The sequence below is a fragment of the Physcomitrium patens genome, chromosome 24, assembly GCF_059467195.1.
Source record: "Physcomitrium patens ecotype Gransden chromosome 24, ASM5946719v1, whole genome shotgun sequence".
NCBI classification, from domain to species: Eukaryota; Viridiplantae; Streptophyta; class Bryopsida; order Funariales; family Funariaceae; genus Physcomitrium; species Physcomitrium patens.
In genome coordinates, this window is record NC_143433.1 from 11,599,600 (window position 1) to 11,624,254 (window position 24,655).

General features: G+C 34.1%; 1 protein-coding gene across 1 annotated transcript; it reads left to right on the plus strand.

Annotated features, from left to right (window-relative positions):
* Window positions 1-13,857: 13,857 nt before the first annotated feature.
* On the plus strand, window positions 13,858-15,701 carry LOC112276867 (small ribosomal subunit protein bS20c). The gene is made up of 3 exons (XM_024508648.3): window positions 13,858-14,117; window positions 14,730-14,905; window positions 15,064-15,701. Exons 1-3 carry the CDS (start codon window positions 13,982-13,984, stop codon window positions 15,304-15,306), a joined length of 555 nt encoding a protein of 184 aa, XP_024364416.1. The 5' UTR covers window positions 13,858-13,981; the 3' UTR covers window positions 15,307-15,701.
* The last annotated feature ends 8,954 nt before the right edge of the window (window positions 15,702-24,655 follow it).

The following is a 24,655-nucleotide window of genomic DNA, read 5'->3' on the forward strand; positions in this document are numbered from 1 at the left end:
ACCCCTAGCGGAGAAGGTATTTCAAGACCTGAAGTCCGCATTTACTACGACTTTAATCTTGGTACATTCAGACTTTACAAAGGCCTTTTATTTAGAAACTGATGCTTCGGATTTTACTTTGGGAGCTGTATTTTCACAAATGGGAGAAGACAAGAAGCTCCATCCCATTGTATTCTATTCTTGAAAGTTCTCTGCTGCTGAAATCAATTATGAGATCCACGATAAGGAACTTCTTACTATAGTAGATTCTTTTCAAGAATGGCGTCACTTTCTTGAAAGAGCTATTACCTAGTGATCGTATACACAAATTATAAGAATTTGGAGTATTTCATGTTGGCTCGAGTTTTAAATCGACGTCAAGCTCGGTGGAGTATGTTGCTATCTAGGTTCGATTTTGTTATCACTTATTGACCTAGAAAGTAGCAAAGACTATCTGATGCCTTATTGAGGAGATCGTATCTTGTACCAAAGGTTGGAGAAGCAGCGTTTGATCAACAATGTACGACGTTGTTGAAGCCAGAGCAATTTCGACTTTGCGCTACTATTGTGCCAATTGATGCTGACTTCCTGAATCAGATACGTGCCGTGACCATTGAAGATTCAGTAGCCATTGATATCAAGCAATATGCCAATGACGACAAGTTCAAGGTGGAGGAAGATCTTTTATACTTTGAGGAGCGGTTGTATATCCCAAAAGGACCAGCACGACTCCGAGTTCTTCAATCTTGCCACGATTTTCCAGCTGCGGGACATTTTGGATTCAATAAGACCTTGGAGTTTATTTCTTGAGATTTTTGGTGGCTCCAAATGTGGAAGGATGTGAAAGATTTTGATCTCTCTTGTGACATCTATTCAAGATCCAAGAATCCTCGGCATCGCCCTTATGGACTCCTATAGCCATTGCCGATTCCACGTCGACCATGGTCTTCAGTTTCCATGGACTTCATCACGGACCAGCCATCATCGAACTCATTTGATAGCATCTTTGTCGTGATAGATCGGCTTACAAAGATGGCGCACTTTGTCCCATGCAAGAAGACATCATCTAGTGAAGTCACAGCAAGGCTCTTTCTCAATAATGTGTATCGATATTATGGACTATCAAATGATATCATATCAGATCAAGGAACCCAGTTCGTATCAAAGTTTTGGAGATCTCTCTTTGAGATACTGAAGGTGGATATCAAGCTTTCTTCAGCTTTTCATCCTCAAATTGACGGCCAAACGGAACGGGTGGATCAAGTCTTGGAATAATACTTATGATGCACCATTAATTGTCAGCAAGATGCTTGGACCACATATCTGCCACTAGCCGAGTTTGCATATAACAACACCCTCCATGCGTCGACTCAATACACACCATTCTTTTCCAACTATGGGTATCATCCGAAGCTTGATTTATTGAGTCCATCAACAAATAACAATCCAGCAGCTGAAAGATATGCAAAACAACTATCAAAGCTTTAAAATATGTTGAAGCTTCAATTACAATCCGCTCAAGAATCCTACAAGGCGTCTTCAAATAGATTTCAGAATCAAGCACCTACTTTCAAAATTGGAGATAAAGCATGGCTTCTTCGACGGAATATCAAGACTAAGTGACCATGTGATAAGTTGGACTATCAAAGATTGAGACCATTTATCATTCAGAACCAAATCAATCCAGTGGCATACCGTCTGGAATTACCGGGTTCTATGAAGGTACATCTAGTCTTTCATGTTTCTCTGTTGGAGCCTTATCGAGAGTCGTCTTTTTCTGGAAGAGTGCAATGTCTGCCACCTAGTATTGAGATTGAGAACCACGAAGAATACGAGGTTGAAAAGGTGCTGGATTCATGGCGAAGGTGGGCAAGTTGGAGTATCTTGTTCATTGGTGCGGCTACGACATTAATGAGTGAATGTGGGAGCCAATTGAAAATCTCGCCAATGCGCCACAAAAAGTATAGGAGTTTCATCAACAACATCCTCATAAACCTAAGCCGGTTCAATGATAGCTTCTTTCTAAAGCTTGCTCACCCAAGAATATAAGAAAAGGAGAGAGCACCACCAAAATTCGTAGTTGATGTAGTTATTTTTTCCAAGATAAAATAGAATTTTTTTAGTAGCCATAGTTTGGTCTTCTAATATAGATAGCCAAGAGATAGATACTATGCCAATCAGATTATCTCAACCGACTAGCTCACGAAGGTGACCCCAAGATGAAGAACTGCCTACACCACGACAATGTCAAAGAATACCGAGTAACCAATCACTGGTGATTGTATTTGAGTCCAAGCCTGCTTACGATGGTCAGCCGGAAGGCGTATTTATAGGACAATTTTACAATGAAGACATTGAAGTTTATGCTTGGTCAGAAGTTGAAGGAGTGGGCTACTACTGTTGGCTTCAAGGGCCGATGAACCACTTGCCTCGTGAACAACAGTTGGAGTTCATAGCAGACATTATATGACAGATCTTTATTTTCTTGCATTGGTATTGATTAACAACAACATTGCTTCTCAGAGACCTCGAAGCTAAAGAAAGGGGTGATGTTAGAGACATAGTCCTTAGAACCTTCTAGAAGCAAGTCTCTGAAACCTCCTAGAAGCTTTCTTATTAGTAGAAGTTGCTTCAGAAGCTTCCTAAATAGGAGTATACATTGGAATCGAGGCTGAAGAGTTCTTCAGTCTCGACAACACATCTCTTGGAGCTCTAGCTCACCTCTATGGTGTTGTTCTTATATTCATCTGATTAATCTAGTTCTTGCTAGTTCTTCTTGAACTTCTTGTTAGATCTCGAGTCTGTATTTCTGTATCTGTGACACATATAGATTGGATTTCTCGTAACCTTAATTTTTTTAGTAGTTTATTTCGAAATTCTATTAATTGAGAAGAAATACATAAGTCTAGTGCATCTAAGCCCTTACTAATAGAGGCAAGAGCTTTCATGTATGCAGTCAAAGAAGGGTCATCTTTTGTTATATATGCCACATCCATTTCAAACAGTGAAAAGATTTTAAGTGGTATTCCTAATCAATATCAAGAATTCCAAGTTGTTTTTGAAAAGAAGAATGCAGATATTCTTCCAAAACATCGACCTTATGATTGTTCAATTATTCTTCAAAAAGGAGCTCAACCGCCATTTGGACCAATCTATACCTTATCACAAAACGAGTTGGCTGTACTAAAGGAGTATATTGACAAGAACTTGGCTAAAAACTTCATATGCCATTCAAAATCTCTAGTGGGAGTGTCGATCTTATTTTCTTATTTGTAAAGAAAAAAGATGGATCTCTATAGATGTGCGTAGACTATCGGGGCCTTAACAAGATCACCATCAAAAATAGACATCCTTTACCTTTGACTTCAGGACTTCTTAATCAACTCAATCAAGCAAAGATCTACACAAAAATAGATCTACAAGGAGCATACAACTTGATCCGCATCAAAGAAGGAGATGAGTGGAAGACTGCTTTTCGAACTAGGTATGGATATTTTGAATATAATGTCATGCCTTTTGGACTCACAAACACACCGGCTGCTTTTCAACATCTTATGAATGATGTTTTTCATGAGTTTTTAGATGATTTTGTCATTTGTTATTTAGACGATATTCTAATCTATTCCAAGAACATATAAAGAACATGAAGTCCATGTTCTTCATATGTTACAAAAACTAAGAGATGTAGGATTATATGCCAAGTTGAAAAAGTGTGTATTCCACACTACTCAAGTTGACTTTTTAGGATACATCATTTCCAACAAATGCCTGATGATGGATCCCAAGAAGGTCCAAACTATCATAGATTGGAAGATTCTAAGAATAATATGAGATGTGCAATGCTTTTTGGGCTTTGCAAATTACTATCAAATCTTCATCAAGAACTATTTTCAAGTTGTAGATCCACTTACGCGTTTGACTTGTAAAGATAAATTTGAATGGAGTAAAAAAACTGAAGTAGCATTTGATGCTTTAAAGAAGGAATTTACTTCTGCACCAATCTTGTATCGCGTCGACTTCTCCAAGGTATTTTTTTATAAAAATAGATGCATCAGACTTTGCTTTGGATGCCGTTTTGTCACAAATGGGAGTAGATGACAAGTTCCATCTAGTAGCTTTCCATTCCAAGAAATTTTCAACAACCAAGATTATTTATAAAATCTACAATAAAGAATTTCTTGCAATTATGGATTCATTTCAAGAATGGCATCATTATCTAGAAGGTACCTCAAGTCCAATCACCGTGTACACGGATCATAAGAACCTCGAGTATTTTATATCATCACATGTATTAAATCGTCATCAAGCTCATTAGAGCATGTCTTTATCAAGATTCAAGTTCATCATCACTATTCGACTAGGAAAACAACAAGGTTTATCTGATGCCTTTTCTAGACGTTCTTATCTTGCACCAAAAGAAAGAAATACAGCTTTTGAGTAACAAAGAGTAATTTTCTTGAAGTCAGAGCAATTTCATCTTCGAGCAATAAAATCAACATTGATTATTGATTTATCTTTTCTCAAGTAAGTCCAGTTAAGTATGTCTTCAGACCCTTTTATTTACGATATCAAGAATAATTCTTCTAAATCTCTTGATCCCTCTAAATTCGAGTTCAAGAACAACCTACTCTATTTTGAAGGATGCCTATATGTTCCAGAAAGAAAAGCACGTTTACGTGTTCTTTAAGTTCGTCATGACTTTCCAGTAGCAAGACATTTTGGATACAATAAGACTTTAGAGCTGATATCTACGGATTTTTGGTGGCCTCAAATATGGAAGGCAGTTAAAGATTTTATACAATCATGTGATGTTTGCTCAATATCAAAAACTCCTCGTCATCGACCTTCTAGACTTCTTCAGCCATTACCCATTCCAGAACAACCATGGTCTTCTATTTCTATGGACTTCATGACAAATCTTCCAAGCTCAGGTTCTTATGACTCTATATTTGTGATAATAGATCGCTTCACTAAGATGGTTTATTTTGTACCATGTACAAAATCCATCATGGGTGAAGAAACTGCTAAGCTTTTTATCGACAATATCTATCGCCATCATGGATTATCAAAGGATATTATATCGGATACGAGAACTCAGTTTGTATCAAGATTTTGGAGAACCCTTTTTAAGATTTTATAAGTAGATATAAAACTATCTTCGACTTTTCATCCTCAAACTGACGGACAAACAGAGCATGTAAACTAAGTCTTGGAGCAATACTTAAGATGTACCATCAACTATCAACAAGATGATTGGACAACTCTTTTGCCATTGGCAAAGTTTGCTTATAATAATACGATGCATTCTTCTACGCAACAAACACCTTTCTTTGCCAATTATGGTTATCATCCACGACTTAACATGTTTGATTTTTCAAAAGTTAATAATCCTACTGCAGAAGATATGGCAAATCAATTGTCAAAGTTACATGCAACAATGAAGGCGCAATTAAAAGAAGCTCAAGAATGACAAAAGATAAATGTGGATGTCTATCGAAAGGAACAACCACCATTCCACATGGGCAATAAGGTATAGTTACTTCATCACAATATCAAGACCACTTGTCCTTGTGACAAGTTGGACTATGGAAGGCTTGGACCATTTTTTATTTCTGCATAAATCAATCTAGTTGCATATCGTTTACATCTACCGAAGTCAATGAAAATCCATCTAGTATTCCACTTGTCTCTTCTTGAACCATACAAGACAATGGACATACCAAGAAGAAGATAAGCTCCACCTCTTCCTATAGAAGTAGACAATAATGAAGAGTTTGAAGTAGAAGAAGTCTTAGATTTAAGGCGACACCAAAATAAATTGGAATATCTTATCCATTGGCGTAGATATGATATTAGTGAACGCACATGGAAGCCAGTAAAGAATCTTGTAAATGCAACAAAGGCAGTGGAGACTTTTCATCGACGACATCTATTAAAATCAAGATAAAAATCTTCTTTATAAAAGAAACAAGATCTAGACAAGATAACATTCTACTTTCAATCCTTGTTTGTAGCTTCTTTGTAGTTGTGACGCTAAGAAGATGGAAAACTAATAATCTGTGGATTCGACTCAAGAGCCTTGATTTGCTGACCTATCGGATGAAACATTATGATTATCATAACCTTCAAGACAACGCAATCAAGATGAAGATCTTCAAGAACGACATGTTCTTCCTCGAATAGATGGCAAGATACAACGCGTTTGGTATCACGACCTTGGAAGGGACTCCCGATGTTTGGTGATTTTACTAGAGGTAGGAACAACTCCTGATGTTATTTCAAATGTTTTATTCAAAGGAAGTTATGAAGGCTTCAACAATGACCAAATAACTGGGTGGTCTTCCCGCCCTGGTATGGGATACTATCAATGGTTGAGAGGCCCTATCAATCATCTTCGAAAAGAACAAAGATCAGAGTATGTAGCGAATGGAATTCGTTGCATCATAGATTTTCTCAACATATGATGACTGCTCCTCATGGAACTCGTCCCTAGAAAGGGAGGTAATGTCATGGACATACTCATGTAAGCTAGTAATTATATATATAAATAAATAGAAATAAGTAAAAATAGATAAAAGTAAGTTAATTCTATAGTATTTGATATAGAAGCTTCTTAGAAGCTTCATAGACATTGCTTTGACTTCATAGGTGTCTTTAATTGATTTTTTGGATTAGAAACGTGGTCAACAAGTTGGCCATGTGCCACACATGTTAGCTTGAAGACCAAGCTAACTATGTGGCCTACACGTAGAAAGACTTGCCTTATTAATCAAGAGAAGTGCCGTACAAAGTCAACACATATTGCAGGTCCTATAGAATGTCGCCATGTTGTCGTATTATGGTTCGGCTACTATATAAAAATAATGTAATTATGTACTTAATATATAATTTATTAAGTAGTATATTGAAAGCCATGTTAGTAGATTTTAATTGGTTGTAGAATATAATTTGATTATTACCTTGAGAAGAGGTTGTTTAAAAAGATTACTATAGAATTTGTATAACTTTAATTTCTTTTTGATAGTGGCTTTTAAGATTGGTTTTGGTTGATAATAACTTCTAAATATTTAGAGTCACCTTTGTTAGACATTGGTGACATTTGAAAACTTATTTTGATTCTTCTATTTGGTGTTTAGAGCATAAATTATGTAAATCTTATAAGAAAAAGGATTGAAGAAGAATTTTGGTAGTAAAGGGAGTCATTAGGGCACCAATATAGATGAATGGAGATGAATAATGAAAATCTCCATTCCTATTGGTCAAAAATCATGACCAATGGGCTTTGAGGAGGCTGCCTAAGGCCATATTAGGGATGAGGGTTAGTTTCTCGAGGCCATTCGAACTTTGGAGGCTAGGGTCAGAAGGTTTAGGTTTTTGGCTATGGTTTTGGTGCAAGTTTTGTGTCATTTGGGGTTTTTATGAAGAAGTTATAGGCGCTCAAAGTTAAGGTGTTAGTTTTTGGACCTACTGTCACTCTTTGGGGCATTGCGCACGCATACAGATAGCAAACGAGGATCGGCGACTGGAGTTGGAGAGAACACTTTTTCGGCTACAATTTATGCCTACTTTTTATAAAATTCCAAGCTTTGATGAAGGAGATATTGGCAGTTGAAGTCAGCGCTTGGAATCTAAGGGTAGTAAGTAGCCCGATTTACTTGTACTTGTAATTTGAGCTATATCTTAGACAATTTGACGAGGTTTTGACTCAAAATTTCCAAGATTGTGTACAATCTTGTTATAAAACTTTCTACATAAGTTTTGTGGAATTTGGAGTTTGGGTTTTTGAGATATATGGAAAATAGTTTTCAGGTGCTTGTAAGTTAGGGTTTTGTGCACCTGCTAGGATTTCTAAGATTCTGAAAGATCGGTGATAGATGTACGGTTCATTTTTGTTGTGGTAAGGGTTAAGAATAGAATCTAGCTTATGTAGAAATTTGAAACAAACTGAACGGTTGGATCGAGATATATGAGATCCTAAAGTCTGATGTAAAAAGGTCTTTGCGGGAATAAAAATGTTTTAAAGGATTTTAATATATTTTGAGTTTTTACACAAAGCAAAGAGGATTTTTGGGAGCTAAGGCATAATATACAAGTGAAACCTAAACTCTCTATAGCTATATACCTAGTGTATTCCTAGATAGCAAATCACGCCATACGACAATGTAGCCCGTAGTTAGATAGTATATATACAGACAAGAGTGAAGCCTTCTTCACTCTTGTCAACTCCTTTCTTATTTCTAGTCTAGTTTCAAGAGTCGTTATGTTTTCTAGTCTTTGGCAATAGCCATTCTAGTTCAATATATTATCATCTTTGAGTGATTTCTAAGTATTTTTGAATGACACAAGAATGTATTGAGATTATCTTTCTTTGGAGTTCATGTCCTTGATAGGCAATTACTTAAGTTCTACTACTAAGACATTATTATATAAGTGAGGTTGATTTAGCAAATATTATAAGTGGCAATAAGATGCATTACACGCCTTGGAAAAATAATATCAATTTTGTTCAAGGAGATTATGACCTATTGATTAAACAATGGATGTTATTCATAATGATGAAGATGTAGAACTAGAAACTGCTAAGCAAGATATAAGCTCATCTTTTTATAAAGAATGGAGCATGTCATGAAAGAAAAGCTTGATTCTTTTAAAGTTCATAATATATGAAAGTTTTTATTTTTATTAAATAACAAAAAGATTCTTGATTCAAAATAGATTTTTAAGAAGAAGTTTACCAGAAATGATTCTATTGAGTATTTTAAAGCATAATTAGTTACAAAAGATTTTATTCAAGTGAAAAGTCTTTATTACCAAAAGACTTTTACACTAATTGCTTATCTTGGAACAATTTACATATTCATTGCAAATGCTACTACCTTTGATTGGAATATGTTGTAAATTGATGTTGTTTTATATTAATTGAATGAAAAATTTAAAGAGGAAGACAACTATATGAAGATTCTAGAATTATTGAATTTTTTATTTGAATACAAAGTTAAGGTGTTGCAATTGCTAATGACTTTGTATGATTTGAAGCAATCTAAATGCAAAAGAAAACAAAAATTTTGATGGATCTTTATTGAATCTTAGTTAAAAGTACTTAAAATTATATCTTTATTTGTACAAAATATATATTGAAAGATTAATCCTTACATTGATTATTCATGTCAATGGTGTAATGATTGGTAGCAAGAACTTTGAAATCCTTGTAAAATACAATGATGAATTGCAAGAATACTACAAGATGAAAGACCTCAGTGAACCAAGTTTATTCTTTGACATTGATTTCTTGCAAGATAACAAGAATAGTATTATTAAATTGAATCAAACTAAATATATTTGTCAAAAGTTGAAAGAATTTGGAATGAAAGACACAAAAGTAGTTGCCACACCAATGATACAAGGTTATTTCTTTAAGCATGAGAATGAAAAAAATTGGAATGCAGAAGATTTAAAGCTTTAGGTTTGTTATTATACCTTACAAATAATATAAGGTATAATATTGTATTTTCTTGTCAATACTTTGCTTAATATATGGCTCATCTATATATTTTGAATTGACAAGGGATGAAGCTAATATTTTGTTAATTACAAGGATAAAAAAAAATTTGGTGTTGTGATATGGAGGCAAAGAAGTAAATTTGCAACTTCTGGATTATGGTGATATAAATAGAGTAGATTATATGGAAATGCACAGTTTAGTAGGCAACTATACATTTATATTGGACAATACAATTATCACTTAGTCAAGCAAGAAGCAATCATTAATTTCTATTTTTTCAATATAGATAAAATATGCAACTTTGGTTGCTACAATACGAGAGACTTTGTGGCTTTGTAAAATATTTTTGGGATTATGACATTCTTAAGCCAAAAAAATCCTCATTTATGAAGATAATCAAGACGCTATTATTATTGTTAAGAATCCAATATACCATGGCTAAAAAAATCATTGAAATACATAACATTATTTTATTAGACAATATGTAGAGAAATGACAAATTGAATTGGAGTATTATTCCATAGAGCAGATGGCAATAGATCTCTTCACAAAACCTCTTATTAGAGATAAATTTCTAACTTTTAAAGATATGCTAGGTCTTGTTTTAGTAAAGAACTAAATCCCACTTCTTGAAGAGAATATATCATTCAATACTTCTCTTCCAAAAGTGAAAATCAATACTTCTGGTACAATATACTTCTATATTGTACCAGAAATTGGGACTTATCCACTATACAACAAGTTCCAGAAAGTGCCGCCTTTCTTCTTGTTCCTACACATTCATGCACATTCATGTTTGAACATAAATGAAGTATTTTTGTAAGCTCTTAGAAGGATGCATCTTACGTTGGGGAGAGAACAAGATTGCTGACTTCTTTGCTGGGATTTGTAGATTCTTCGGCATTAGTGGCTAATCTACCGTGTACTCTCCGAAACATTCTCAGGAAGAATTTGTTCATCTTTTGACTGGATCTACAATCCTGAAATTGAATGTATCGTCTTTTGTTAGTCATAAAATCTGAGCTCGAAGCTAAACACTCACTGTAGCCGCATGAAGCCAAGAGATGATGGGTTCACACATTCTAAGTCTGTAGGGGGTAGTCTCTGTGTCGCTGGTCGATACACCACTGTGCAGGTTTTTGAGACGATAAAGTGACGAATTCAAAATCACTGCAGTTGCAGACACTAGCGATTGCAACTCATTCGGATGTATGAAGATTGCTGGAGAGAGTGTACAGGATGCGATAACAGCAATTGGCTTCGCCCCCAGGAACAACCAAGCCGTGTCAATGAAGAAGGCAACACAAAAACCGATTTGACCGAATCACGAACACAGTGTACAGCCTTTGCCTACAGCACCTTCAGACGGAACACGACACTGTATTTGAAAATAGTGGTTGCTCATCTACCGACTACACCACCCTTCATCGCAATCCCTCTCAAGTTAGCCCACCAAACAGTATTAGTGCAGACTGGTCCCATAGCAGACCTGCTACATGTCAAAGCTTCAGGGTGGGTCAGTGCATCGCCTCGGCAGCTGGATACTTGCAAAAACCTGCATGTCCAAGTTCCCATCTTCGAAGCCCATTTCTGACACCGCAACTCAGGCGCCGTGGTTCGGCGAAGAACCATCCATGATCCTGAGATTCAACGCCGCAGTCGTCTCAACAACAATCAAACCCAATTGCTAGGAAATCTACATGTTCTTGGGCTTCATCAAGTCGGTCGTCGTCGACATGCGGCGAATAATAGTTCGACCAGTGCTGAATGAACGCGAAGACCCTTGTTGCAACTCCGATCGGTGGTGTTAGTTCCGAGGCGTGTCGGTACCGACACGTTTTGAAGTGTTTACAAAGGTGCCATGTCGGTGGTTGTCGATGTGGATTCGGGAAGAGAAGCCAGAATTTTGCGTGTGTGGTGTGTTAAGGAAAATTATGAAGGCGTTTCAAGGCTGCATCTCTTGAATTTAAAATCAAGGAAGAGGATTTTGAAAGAAAAAGACAAAGAAAAACACTAAGGTGCTGAACTCTTAATTAAGATGTTCTACTTGGAGGGACAATGTTAATCTATGAGAAGAAAAAAAAAAGAATTTAAATAAATATATAAATAAAATTTTATGGAAAAAAAATTAAAAAAAATGTTGTGAATATATTAGCTGGGGCTTAGACTGGGCTTTTATTGAGATGAAGTCCATCCATCCCACAAACGCCCTGGCTTGGTTTAGTTGTCTCTGGTGCCCCTCCTTGCCCCCAAAGTTTTAGCCAATTGCCCATAGCCCTACCCAAGCTAGGCCAGCCATGCTTTGCCCAATTTAAACCAAATTTCGACAAAATATTAAATGTCGACCCATCTACAATTTTTAGCCCAAGGAGGCTTGGGCAAAAGGAGGAGAGTTGGAGAGAAGTGACTAAGTACTCAGAGGAGGGATCAAAGGACAAAAGTTGTTTGGTGCACATGCACTTAGATTTTATCTCACTATTTGAATGGTATAGCTACAATTTGCAACCATTGTTCTAGCATTAGTGAGACATATAGATCCAATTGAATCTCTCATAATTTAAATTAATCTGCCTCCAATTGGCCTTGTTGGCTGCTTTAAGGCTAGCTTGGACCCTATTGTTTATCATGCATGGGGGAGTTGATGGGATCAACTTAGGGCAGTCCACAAGGCGTAAGGTATGTAGATGGAATGTACCAGGTTTAGCTACTGAATGAGCTTAGTAAGCCCAATCTAAGCCCTCTTTTTTATAAGAGGAATATGATAAGGTTTGCTTTTTGAGCTCTTTAAAGATTTTAGGATTTGTAGTTGGTGGAAAAATGATATTTAGCTATATAAGGAAAAATGAAAAATGAAAATACAAATTAGAAATGAATAGATTAAATCTCAATATTTATTAAAAATAATAAAAAAAATGGAAAGGGGATTTAACTTGGTATCAAATTTAAAACTTAAATTATTTAGATGTTTGATTAACACAAAAGATTATGAATTATGAAGAAGTATTGCAATCGAACAAGTAATTTTTTAAAAAACATAACTTGATAAAGATCTAAAATTTGCATGAACAGATTAATAATTTAACTAAAACAAATAGCTTGATGTACCACTTTTTTCTGATTCTACCAGCACAATCCCTTCATGCTTTGAATGAAAATAAATAATTAATGATTTCAATAACTTAAGAGGGACAAAGGAATTAGGAAAATCAACCAAAAACTACTATTACACAAAAATTTAATGGATAAGATGATTGAGTTTTTGGTTACACAAATATAACAGAATAAAAATTACAATCATACAAAAAAATTCTTTAAAAGTAGACTTATTACTTCAGGTTTTTGCTAAAGCTAAATGTTAGATATTGCAAATAGAAAAAAATTAATCAAATTTTCTATTTTAATTTAATTTAGATATTACATTGTCTTATGACTTATGCATTGTTTAAAGTCATGTAAAGAACAATAATTTCAATTAATATAGTCACACTACCTAATAAAATTGGAGTTTATGATCAAATTGACTTCACCTCTAACCCCTAAAATTCTAAAAAAAATAATGTTGAATTCATAAATTCATACCCTTATGTGGTTCTAACAATTCATCAATTATTAACACTTAAATTATTTGAAAATTTCTAAAGAATTACATAAAACTGTACATGTCAATATTGAAGAATGTGTGTGTTTATTTATTTATTTTAAAAATAATATATATATATATATAACATAATAATATAACATAATTATATATATATATAACATAATAATATAACATAATTATATATATATATATATATATATATATAATAGGGGAAAATTAAATAGACCCAAGTTTTTACTAAATCAATCCACCCATTCTAACCATCATGAAGGAGAAAATAAAAATAAAATAAAACAAAATAAAAAACTCTAGATTCATTTCTCCACTATTGGTGGATGTGCAACCAATAAGAATAAACCATTCATTATGATTACCATTTTGATCAAAAGTGGGTCTATTTACCATTCGCCTGAACATATACACACATATGATTTTTATTTAATTAATACACATACATGAATGTCAAGAGGTGATGGTTTCATCGACCACAGAAACACGATCACGAAGTTCGAATATGAAAACTCACATACAAACAGACAGGCAGACGAGAGAGCCAGAAGTCATCCAGAATCGAACGAATGAAGACGTCCATCCAGAAGGGGGGGAGGGGGTTCCACCAGCAGCCACATCTGGAGTGGATAGGCCTCTCTCCTTTGCTCAGCGCAGCGTTGTGAGGGGGAGGCCTTCTCTTCCTCCGTCTCCGTCTCGCTCCCTTCCTTCCGTCTTATCACACAATAAGATTGGATGCCCTCGCTGGAGCGCCACTCTCCTTCTCACTGGCTCACATCCCATATCCGCTCCTCCTCCGTGCTAGCACATCTTTGCATACGCGGCCACTAACCTCACCCATTTCGAGCTCCCCTTTCACTCTCGTCTCGCAGCACCACTGTTTGGAAGCTATGGCGATGGCAGTGGGGAGCTCCTGCAGGGCCACCGTGGGGTCGCTGCCTGTAGCCCAAGTGGTGTCCGTCCGTGCTTCCTCGCCACGGTCGACTGTGTCCCTGAGCTCCGCCTTTGTGGGTTTGCACTTGCAAGGTAGGATTTCCTCTTCCCTTCGCTTTTTGTTTTGTTTTTTGCTTTTTGTTTTGGGTTTCGCTTCGTATGGGTCATGGGGTCCTAGAAGCGACGCCCTGCAGCTACGGAGAATGGCTTGGAAGCGGATTTTTTTAAGAGTAGTATTGGATATGATCATGGAGAATGTTGGAGTGTTTTCCGTGTTCATTCCGTCGTTTCTCGGGAGTAGGGGCTCGCCCTGCTGGGGTTCTAGTTCTGAAATTAGTGGGATTGTTTTCGGATAAGGTGTTCTTTGAGACCCAGGGTTTCGGATGCTTTACTTCCGTAGGTTGTTAAGATATGGTGACACATTTTAAGTAATTGTTATTATGAGATTCTAGTCTTGTCGTTGAGTCTTACCTTGAAGGAGTCGGGTTTGTATTCTGAGTGGAATTTGGTTTTTCTCTTACGCTACCGAGAAGCTCCGTGATATCTTTCTTGTATCTTTAATCGGTCTTTCATTAGGAAATGGATTTGACTTGAAGAAACCGTCAAATCCTTGCCCTCTAAAATTGAATCATTGAACTTAGGTCGTGTTTTCGAATTTTGAAGTCAATGTTGCGATAATGAACCCTTTATTATTCCACTTCACAGGTGTAGCCTGCAGAAGCTCAGTGGTGAGCCCAGTGACAAGAAGGTCAGTAGTAGTGCGGGCCGCGGCAGCTCCAACCAAGAAACCTGACCAGGCTGATAAGAGAGCTCGTCAAAATGAGAAAAGACGTGTGTATCACAAGGCGAAGAAGTCCGAGGTTTCCACTCGTATGAAAAAGGTAGATAATGTGTCTGCATTCATCTAAACGCAATGTCGTTACTCTACTCTGGTACTTGACCTTACCTCCAGTGACTTATCCTTAACTCTGACCTTAGAGACTAGAAGATTCTTGTCATTTCGGCTTATTGGCAGTTGTTGTAAATGGGATTCTACCAGGTATTCGTGGCTCTTGACGGACTGAAGAAGAAGACGGACGCTACAGAGGAAGATTTCAAGCCCATCGAGAAGCTTATTGGAGAGGCCTTTAAAATTATTGACAAAGCAGCTAAGGTTGGCTCCCTTCACAGGAACAAGGCTGGGCACCAGAAGTCTCGTTTGTCCAGGGCTAAGAGGACCATGATGATCCAGCTGGGTTTGTACACTCCCAGTGCTCCCTCATCAGAACCCACAGCAGCCTAGGTATGGATTGATTCGACGAGATTTTCTAAGTAGAGCATGTTTTTTTTTTCTCAATCTCTTCAGAGCAATGCCTTCAGAGCATTCAAAACTTGACCTCTTCAATAGTCTCCAAAGTAGAAACCGAGGTACTTTCAATCAGAGAGACCTCATTCACTTTTTACGTCTGGGTTTTCTTGCCTATATTAGTCTCGAGAGTGTAGACATGCGAAGTGGTCAGTTTGGCTCTAGACATCTACTTACTAATCCACCGCATTTTATTATAATCCCTGAAAAGACCCGCCTATAGTTCTTTCACTCAAGCAGGCAGCCGAGTCACTTTTGCTAACCCCTTAAATGTTCAGTTGCGACTAATTCGATTAACATACGTCCATGAATTCTTCTCTTCATTCACTTAACCAGTTGCAAAGCTTAGCATTGAAATGATCTAGGGGATGCGACTCAGTCTATGTTGGGAACTTCTGCTTTTAAGTCACATTGTTACAATCTGTGATGTTAAACATGCTATGGTGTACTAACCTAATAACGGACATATGCTGCTACTCCATCACCAAGTTTGTTAATTAGTGATTCTTAGCTTAATCAACATGCATGCAACTGTGTTGCGAACAAGGAGTTGCTTAGAATCACAACATGACGCGAGGATTAAGTTCGAGCAACTTCACATGTGTATATTCTCACAAATAGGACTTTTATACGATGTGATTCTGATTGGCACCTACATTACTGAGAGGTTCTTACTACTTACTACATGTCTTTACACAGAATCTAGTTTCGGAATATCTTGCGAGGAAATCAACACTTATATGTGGAAAACTTGATTCACTACAAGTGATGTTTATGTTTACTAATCCAGCCATATATAAACAAACTGATTTACGCGTTTCATCGAACCCTGACTCGGCTACGGTTGTTAATGCCTGGTCTGCGAGTGCGTACTTAATAAGAATTCACTTTGGGAAAGCGGTTTACTAATGCACACTGTTCTGTTGAAAACTGTGGAAGTGTGTGTATACGCGTTGAATAAACCTGTCTACTAATTTGGAACAACGTGGTTTTATCGAAATATGAACACGATAGACTCAACTCCCTATTTTTGACACTGAAAAGTAGAGACGAATTGTTGTACTTTTCCAAGAAAACAGGAATTGTTGCAGATTCTAACCGTATAATTAGTCTTCATGTAAAAAAAGAAATCACACAAAAAAAATGCTTTGAAGAAAATGGTGCTCTTGATGGAATTCCTACATGGAATGATAATCTTTGGTACTTGTATTTGAATGTCTTTACATCAATATCAGAACACTAACCAATGACTTGTTCTAATTGGCAGATCAATTACACAATTGGTGCTAATTACTCTCAATTTTATTTATCGCAAAAAGACTAAGCTACCAGTAAATATTCAAAACCCTCAAAATTGTGTTTAGTCACATCATACTTCACTGTTACACATTTTCAACAGTAAATTCCACAGTCCAAATTTCTTTGGTACTAAATTACTGTTTAAGTCACGGTATGGACAAGTGAAGGTTGAAAGAAAAAATACATGATTAATGCTTCTATGATCTTCTACTAATCTTATCTTTTTACAAAAATGTTTACATGTGTAAATTGCAACACTGAGACTCCTACAGTAACTAAATTAAACAACATAGTTGTGCAAAATGAAGTTGAGATAGATGTATTTGTACATGATGTCTACAGCAGTGTATTATGAGCAAAGATTCCAATTAGTTAATAATGATAATAAAGTTTGTGAGATAAGTATGTATTGTTGGTTCATCATGTTAACAAAAAAAAAAAAAAAAAAAAAAAAAAAATCTAAAAGATTATAGTTCATCAAGGATAAAATAAATCAAAATCTTATTATTTTTAATATTAATATTTCTCTATGTAAATTAAATAGTATAAGAATACACAACTAGTTTCTAAAAACAATTAGTATCATTGCTTTTTCTTTAAACTATTTTTCTTATTAATATTATTTATAGAATTCATAATTTGAATGTCCATCTCTTTAGCATATTTATCTTTCTTTTACTTAATATATTTAGACAAGTTATTCAACTTCATATTATTTCTAAGAAGAATATTTAAAAAAACTCAAGAAAATAGATCTAATGGAATAAAACATACTATTATATTTTTAACTACTTGTCATGGTATATAAATAATCAATAATGATCAAGAATGTTTACAAATACATTTAATCCACCATTATTTAATACATGATTTACATGAAATTGACTTTAGTTAAAAATATTATATTAAAGATGATTTATTAACTAAAAAATAAAATATATCTAAAATAATTTAAAATATAAAAATAGATAATTCTTTAATTATATTTAATAAAATAATACAAAAATAAGAATTAATATAATTAATAAAATATACTATAAAAGATATTTTTAAAAAATATAATTATTATTAATTTTTTTAAAACTAAATTATTAGAGACGAAAGAATCTAAATTTATAACAAATTCATTTTATATGATAAATATTATAACTTTATAATAATAAAAAAATATTTATAATAGATATCCTTAATCAATTAATATCATCTATTGTAGAAAAAAATATTAATTATCAAAGATAATTAATTGTAAGAGATGGAGCATAGAAGACAAAATGGATATCATTAGTGCTAAGATTCTACAACCTTGTTCAAAATATCAAGAATTTGACCTTTACTAAGACTCATAAATAGTGTATATGGATGTTGTAGAAATGCCACAAGGCCATAGTCTTACTCCTACCTACATCCAAAGTACTACAATCCATATGGAACATGTATAACTTCCTTCCTACAACTACTTTACTAATTGTTGGTCTTTCATTAACTACCTGTAATTTTTTTTTTTTTTTTTTTTTTTTTTTTTTCCTTTTTTAATCTCACTACAAAATTTAAAAACACCAAATTAACTTTAAAAAATTGTGTGGCCTTCAAATCTTGCTGAACTTATTCATAATAGCGTCTAAAGGTAATAAAATCATTTGTACCAAAGTCTTGAAAATATACTTTCATAATTCTTAAATTTTTTTAAATAAATTTAAAATAAATTTTTAATAAATTATAAAAATCTTTGTAATATTTATACTACTCTAATTAAGTTGAAGATAAATTTTTTCTACCTTGATTCTTTTTTATATTGATATAGTAAATTTAAATCAAATAAATATCTTAGTTTTATATAAATCATTAAAAAGACATGAAGTTTTTCTTTTTAATACTTTTTCTACTTGCTAAAAAATATTTATAGGTTTTTAATGAGTAAAAATTATAGATAGAAGTCCAATATAGATATTGGTTTTAATAACTAAATACTAGCTCTCACCATTAAGAAAAATTATTAAATCAAATAAGATAATTGTCTCCAAGACTTGCAAAGACTCTATTCTTATAATTTTTTATTTAATAGGATTCTTATAATTTATAAACCCTTTTAAGTTTAAATAAATACTTAAATATTCAATTAAAATCTCTAATATAAATATTTTGTATCTAAATAACTATAAAAAATTAAAAAAATTATTCCACTAATTAAATTATATTGGTAGAATTCACAATACTCTATCATAAATAAGTAATGCTATCACAAACATACATATTTATCTTGATAATTATGTATATACTAAGAATAGATAGAAGTAAGTCAAAGTAAATATATATATAATAGTATCTTATAAAAAGCTTCGTAGAAGCTTCATAGATACTGCTTTGTTTTTATATATGTCTATAGGTGATTGGTAGGTTGAAAACTTGGCCAATAAGAAAGCCATGTGTCAACATGTTGACTACTTGTAATATAAGTTGGACATATAGCATACACTAAGGAAACTTGCCTTGCAAATTAGACATGTGTCCTACAAGTTGGACATATGGCACAGACTAAGGAAACTTGCCTTGCAAATTAGACATGTGTCCTACAAGTTGGACATGTATTAGAGGTCCTTTAGCATGCCACCACATAGTTCTTAGTTAAGTAGTATATATAAACGTAAGAGTGAGGCCTTCTTCATTCTTGTCAACTCTTTTCTTGCTTTTAGTTTAGTTTCAAGAGTCTTATGTTTTTTAGTCTTTAACAATAGCCATTCCAGTTCTTTCTTAAATATACATACTTTCTTTTATTTTGTCACTTTGCTTTTGATATACATTCTATGAGTTTATGTATCTTCTTTTAGTTTGTGTCCTTGACAGATTGACAAGAGTACATATACAATATCAAAGTTTTGTCCTTTCTTGATTAAGAATGGATTACTCCTTTCTCTTAATATGACATAAGCAAAATAGAAGTTGCAGATTATTCTCTTGTAAATTGATATTATTTTTAGATTTATTTATTTTTTAGATTCAAGAGTATAGTATTCAGTGAGAATAGACAACTTTCTTTTTATTGTACTAGCTTGGAAGAACTTGTTGAAATTAAAAGTGCAATGGTTCAAATGCAAGAGTAATGAGAGAGTTGATGCTTATAATGCATCAATTTAATCTACTACCATAAGGAGCAACAAGATTATTATGCAATGAAGATATGGAGATGATTGGAGTTGCTTCAACATCTACACCAAGCCATATTACTGCTCGTACAATGGAACACCATTTAATTTTTAAAGAACTAAAAATAGGATTGTTTGAGAAGTTTGATAGCACAAGATCTAAGTTTCAAAGATTCATTAATTAGGTAAAATTGGTGATTGAACTACGACCTCAAAATTATCCATCTCTAGGATCACAACTCAAGTTTATAGGAACATTACTTTCAAATTCTACCTTATCATAGTTTTCATCATTTCTTGAACAATGTGATCCAATATAGCATAATTTGGAAGCATTTTTAGTGGAGTTTTGATCTATGTATAGAAAAACATGATGCAATCCGTGTTCCAACCAACAAGATTTATATCTTACAACAAGATATTTGTTCACTAATATTATATGCTTCACAAATTTAATACTTAGCAACAGATATCAAGTGGGATGATGGAGCATTCATTAGCAAATTTCTCTACGCATTACAATATGAAGTAAAGAAATTGATGCTTAATTTACGTCATCCTCAAATATTGAAACAAGCAATTGACTTTGCTATGAAACGGAATAATCAACTTTTTGCATTAGATCTGAGAATTGCAAAAGGAAACTTCAATATTATTACAATTCAATAACAACACCAACTACTGCTTAATCTAAACATTTTGAAGTAGAAGATATGCAAATTGATGCACTTTATTTTAAACCTCTTATCAAATAAGAAAAGACTTGTCGTTGTCAAGAAAGACTATGTTTATATTATAAAGAAGCTAAACACAATGCTCAATATTGTCCAAAGAAAAAATACAACTATAAAATGAGGAGTACTGCTATCAAAGATGAAAACATGTCGAAAAATAAACTTTTCCAACTACAATAGGGATTGTGTGGCAAAAATCTTCTACAATTCCTAATAAAGGTCTTATTCTCTCATCATAATCCTCTCCTTGTTTTAAAATAGATATATATTTAAGATCTAACAATCAAAAAGCCTTTACTTTAATAGATTCAGGACCCTCAGGTTGTTTTTTAAATGAAGAATTTGTTAAAAGTCATAATATACAATAAGTATAAAAAACTAAATCCGTACATGTAGAAGTCATAGACAATCATCTATCATCTTCTTGAGATGTTACTCATGAAATACTTCCTATAGATGTAGTAATCAATAGTCATAATTATTGCATAATTTTTAGTATAATTAGATCTCCCTCTAATCTAGCAATTTTAAGTTTATTGTGGCTAGAAAAGTATTATCCTGTGATAGATTGTATTTCTTATAAATTTGACTTTTCTTCAAACATCATTAAGAGTTTTTCTGATTTAGTAGAAAGCCATGAGTCTAGTGTAGCCAAACCTATACTTGTAGATACAAAAGCTTTTTTGCATGCTACAAAAAAAAGATTGTCTTTTGTTATTTACGCTATAGCCATTTTAAATAATGGAAAGATTTCAACTAAAATTCCAAGTCAATATCAAGACTTTTAATATGTTTTTGAAAAAAAAAATGTAAATATTCTGTCGAAGCATTGTTCATATGATTATTCAATTGATCTTAAAGAAAGAACTCAGCCACTATTTGGTCCAATTTATAGTTTATCACAAAATGAGTTGGCTAAACTCAAGAAGTATATTGATAAAAACTTGGCCAAGAATTTCATATACCATTCAAAATCTCCTACAAGAGTTTCTATCTTATTTGTGAAGAAAAAAGATGGATCATTACAAATGTATGTAGATTATTGAGGACTCATCAAGATTACCATGAAGAATAGATATCCTCTATCTTTGATATTTGGACTTTTTGATAAATTAAATCAAGCTAAGATCTATACAAAAATAGATCTATGAAGAACATACAATCTAGTCCGCATTAAAAAAGGAGATGAATAGAAGATTGTATTTTGAACAAGGTATGGAAACTTTGAATATAATGTCATGCTTTTTGGACTCCCGAATGTACCAACTCCTTTTGAACATCTTTTGAATGATTTTTTTTGTGAGTTTCTAGATGATTTTGTTGTTTGTTACTTAAATAACATTTTAATCTACTCTAAGAATGTAAAAGAATATAAATTTTATATTTGTCGTGTATTATAAAAACTTAGAGATGCAAAAGTGTATGCCAAGATAAAAAAAAGTATCTATTCTATACTATTCAAGTTGATTTCTTAGGATACATTATTTCAAACAATGGTCTAATGATGGATCTTAAAAAAATTCACACAATCATAGAATGGAAGATTGCAAAATTAATAAAAGATATATAATATTTTTTGGGATTTGCCAATTACTATCGAATCTTTATCAGGAACATTTCTTAAGTTGCAGTTCCATTTATTGGCTTAACTTATAAAGACAAGTTTGAGTGGAATAAAGAATCATTATTTGAAGCTTTAAAGAAAGTTGTTACTTTTGCACCAATCTAGCATTGTATCAACTTTTCTAAAGCATTTTTTATGGAGATAGATACATCAGACTTTGCCTTGGCTGCAATCTTATTATAGATAGGAGTAGATGACAAGTTATATCTAGTAGCTTTTCATTCAAGAAAAATTTTAGTAGCTAAGATTAATTATAAGATCCACAACAAAAATCTTCTTACAATCGTGGATTCTTTTCAAGAATGGCATTATTATTTAGAAAGTGCTTTAAGTCTAATCACCGTGTATACGATGTCGTGTTGTAACACGAGTATATTGTGAAAATATAAAGAAAGGGGACTTTTATTAATGTTCAGTTACCTCGAATATTGGGAGCAACGACCGATTCCAGTGCCAATATTCAGGGGCCGGTTTAGACATCCCATCACAGTCGGTGAGGGCATACTTACCAATAACGAAATGCTCCGTTTGAGTCCAATAGTGAGAGTCAAAAGAATCGAAAGGACTATATCGATGACTGAGCGAGAATGATGCGAAGGACTAATTTGACCCAATTACGGGAACATCCAGGTCTTACTATGGGCCTCTTAGCCAATATGAGACCTGATTTGGTCGGGCGACTCAATGTGGTCCCGATTACGGAGGTTTCGATTCCGTTTCAGGCTATCCTGTTCTCTAAGCTATTTCCAGGAACGTTGTTTCCGGAAAAAGAACCTTTTAAAAGGCAAAAAATGGAAGAGAAAGCTCTGACGGCGGTGTCGTGTTGTAACACAAGTATATCGTGAAAATATAAAAAAAAAGGACTTTTTTTAATGTTCAGTTACCTCGAATATTGGGAGCAACGACCGATTCCAGTGCCAATATTTAGGGGCCAGTTCAGACACCCCATTACAGTCGGTCAAGGCATACTTACCAGTAAGGAAATGCTCCATTCGAGTCCAATAGTGGGAGTCAATAGAATCGAAAGGACTAAATCGATGGCTGAGCGAGTCTGACGTGAAAGACCAATTTGACCTAATTACGGGAACATCCAGGTCTTACTACGGGCCTCTTAGCTAATATGAGACGTGATTTGGTCAGGCGACTCTATGTGGTCCCAATTACGGAGGTTTTGATTTCGTTACAGGCTGTCATATTCTTTGTGCTGTTTCAGGGAACGTTGTTTTCGGAAAAAGAACCTTTTAAAAGGCAAAAAATAGAGAAGAAAGCTTTGACGATGGAGCCAATTCCGGATCCAAGACGGATGATTGAGGAAGTTCAGATACTAGGGTTTAAAAGAGGAAAGAATTAAAATTAAAGGCGAGGATAGGTTAAGAAATGAAAGAGGGGGGAGAGCTAGTTTCATGCTTCGGAGGGGGAAAAAAAAGACAAAGAATTGGGATTTCTTTTTCTTCATAGGGTTTTGGGAAGATGGAGGCAATCGTTGCTGAGAGTCAGTGTTGCATTGGTGAATCGGGGTTTTAATGAAGTGGGTGTCATTACTCTTGACAGTTTTGTAAAATCATAGTTATGTCTATGATTGAAGAATTAAAAGGGTGTCTATAGGATTGAGTATGCGGAGTGAATGAAAATTTTTGGGTTAATCTAAGAAGATAGTCAGTGGATACAAGGTCGTGAGTATAAAGTGGTGTCATATGGCGTGGTTTTCTATCTGGGAATACACCGGGTATCTAGATGTAGAGAGTTTAGGTTTCTTTTTTATATAATGCCTTAGCACCCAAAAAAAAACTCCTTGCTTTGTATAAAAATTCAAAATATCTTAAAATTCTTCAAAATATATTTCTTCCCGCCAAGGACCTTTTTACATCAGACTTTGAAAATTCATAAAAGCTAATCGAACCGTTCACTTTGTTTCAAATTTCTACATAAGCTAGATGCTATACTTAACTTTTACCACAAAAAAATTGAACCGTACATCTATCACCGATCGTTCGGCATCTAAGAAACCCTAGCAGGTGCACAAAACCCTAACTTACAAGCACCCGAAAACTATTTTCTTTATATCTCTTAAACCCAAGCTCCAAATCACACAAAACTTATATAGAAAGCTTTATAACAAGATTACACTCAATCTTGAAAATTTTTGAGCTAAAACTTCATCAAATTGTCTAAGATATAGCTCAAATCACAAGCACAAGTAATTCGGGCTACTTACTACCCTTAGATATCAAGCGCTGACTTCAACTGCCAATATCTCCTTCATAAAAGCTTGGAATTCGATAAACAGTATGCACAAACTGTAGCCGAAAAAGTGTTCTCTTCAAATCCAGTCGCCGATCCTCGTTTGCTGTCCGTACGCGTGCGGTATGCTCAAAAGAGTGACAGTACGTCGAAAACTTACACCTTAACTTTGAGCGCCTATAACTTCTTCATAAAAACCCCAAATAACACAAATTTTGCACCAAAAACCATATCCAAAAACCTAAACC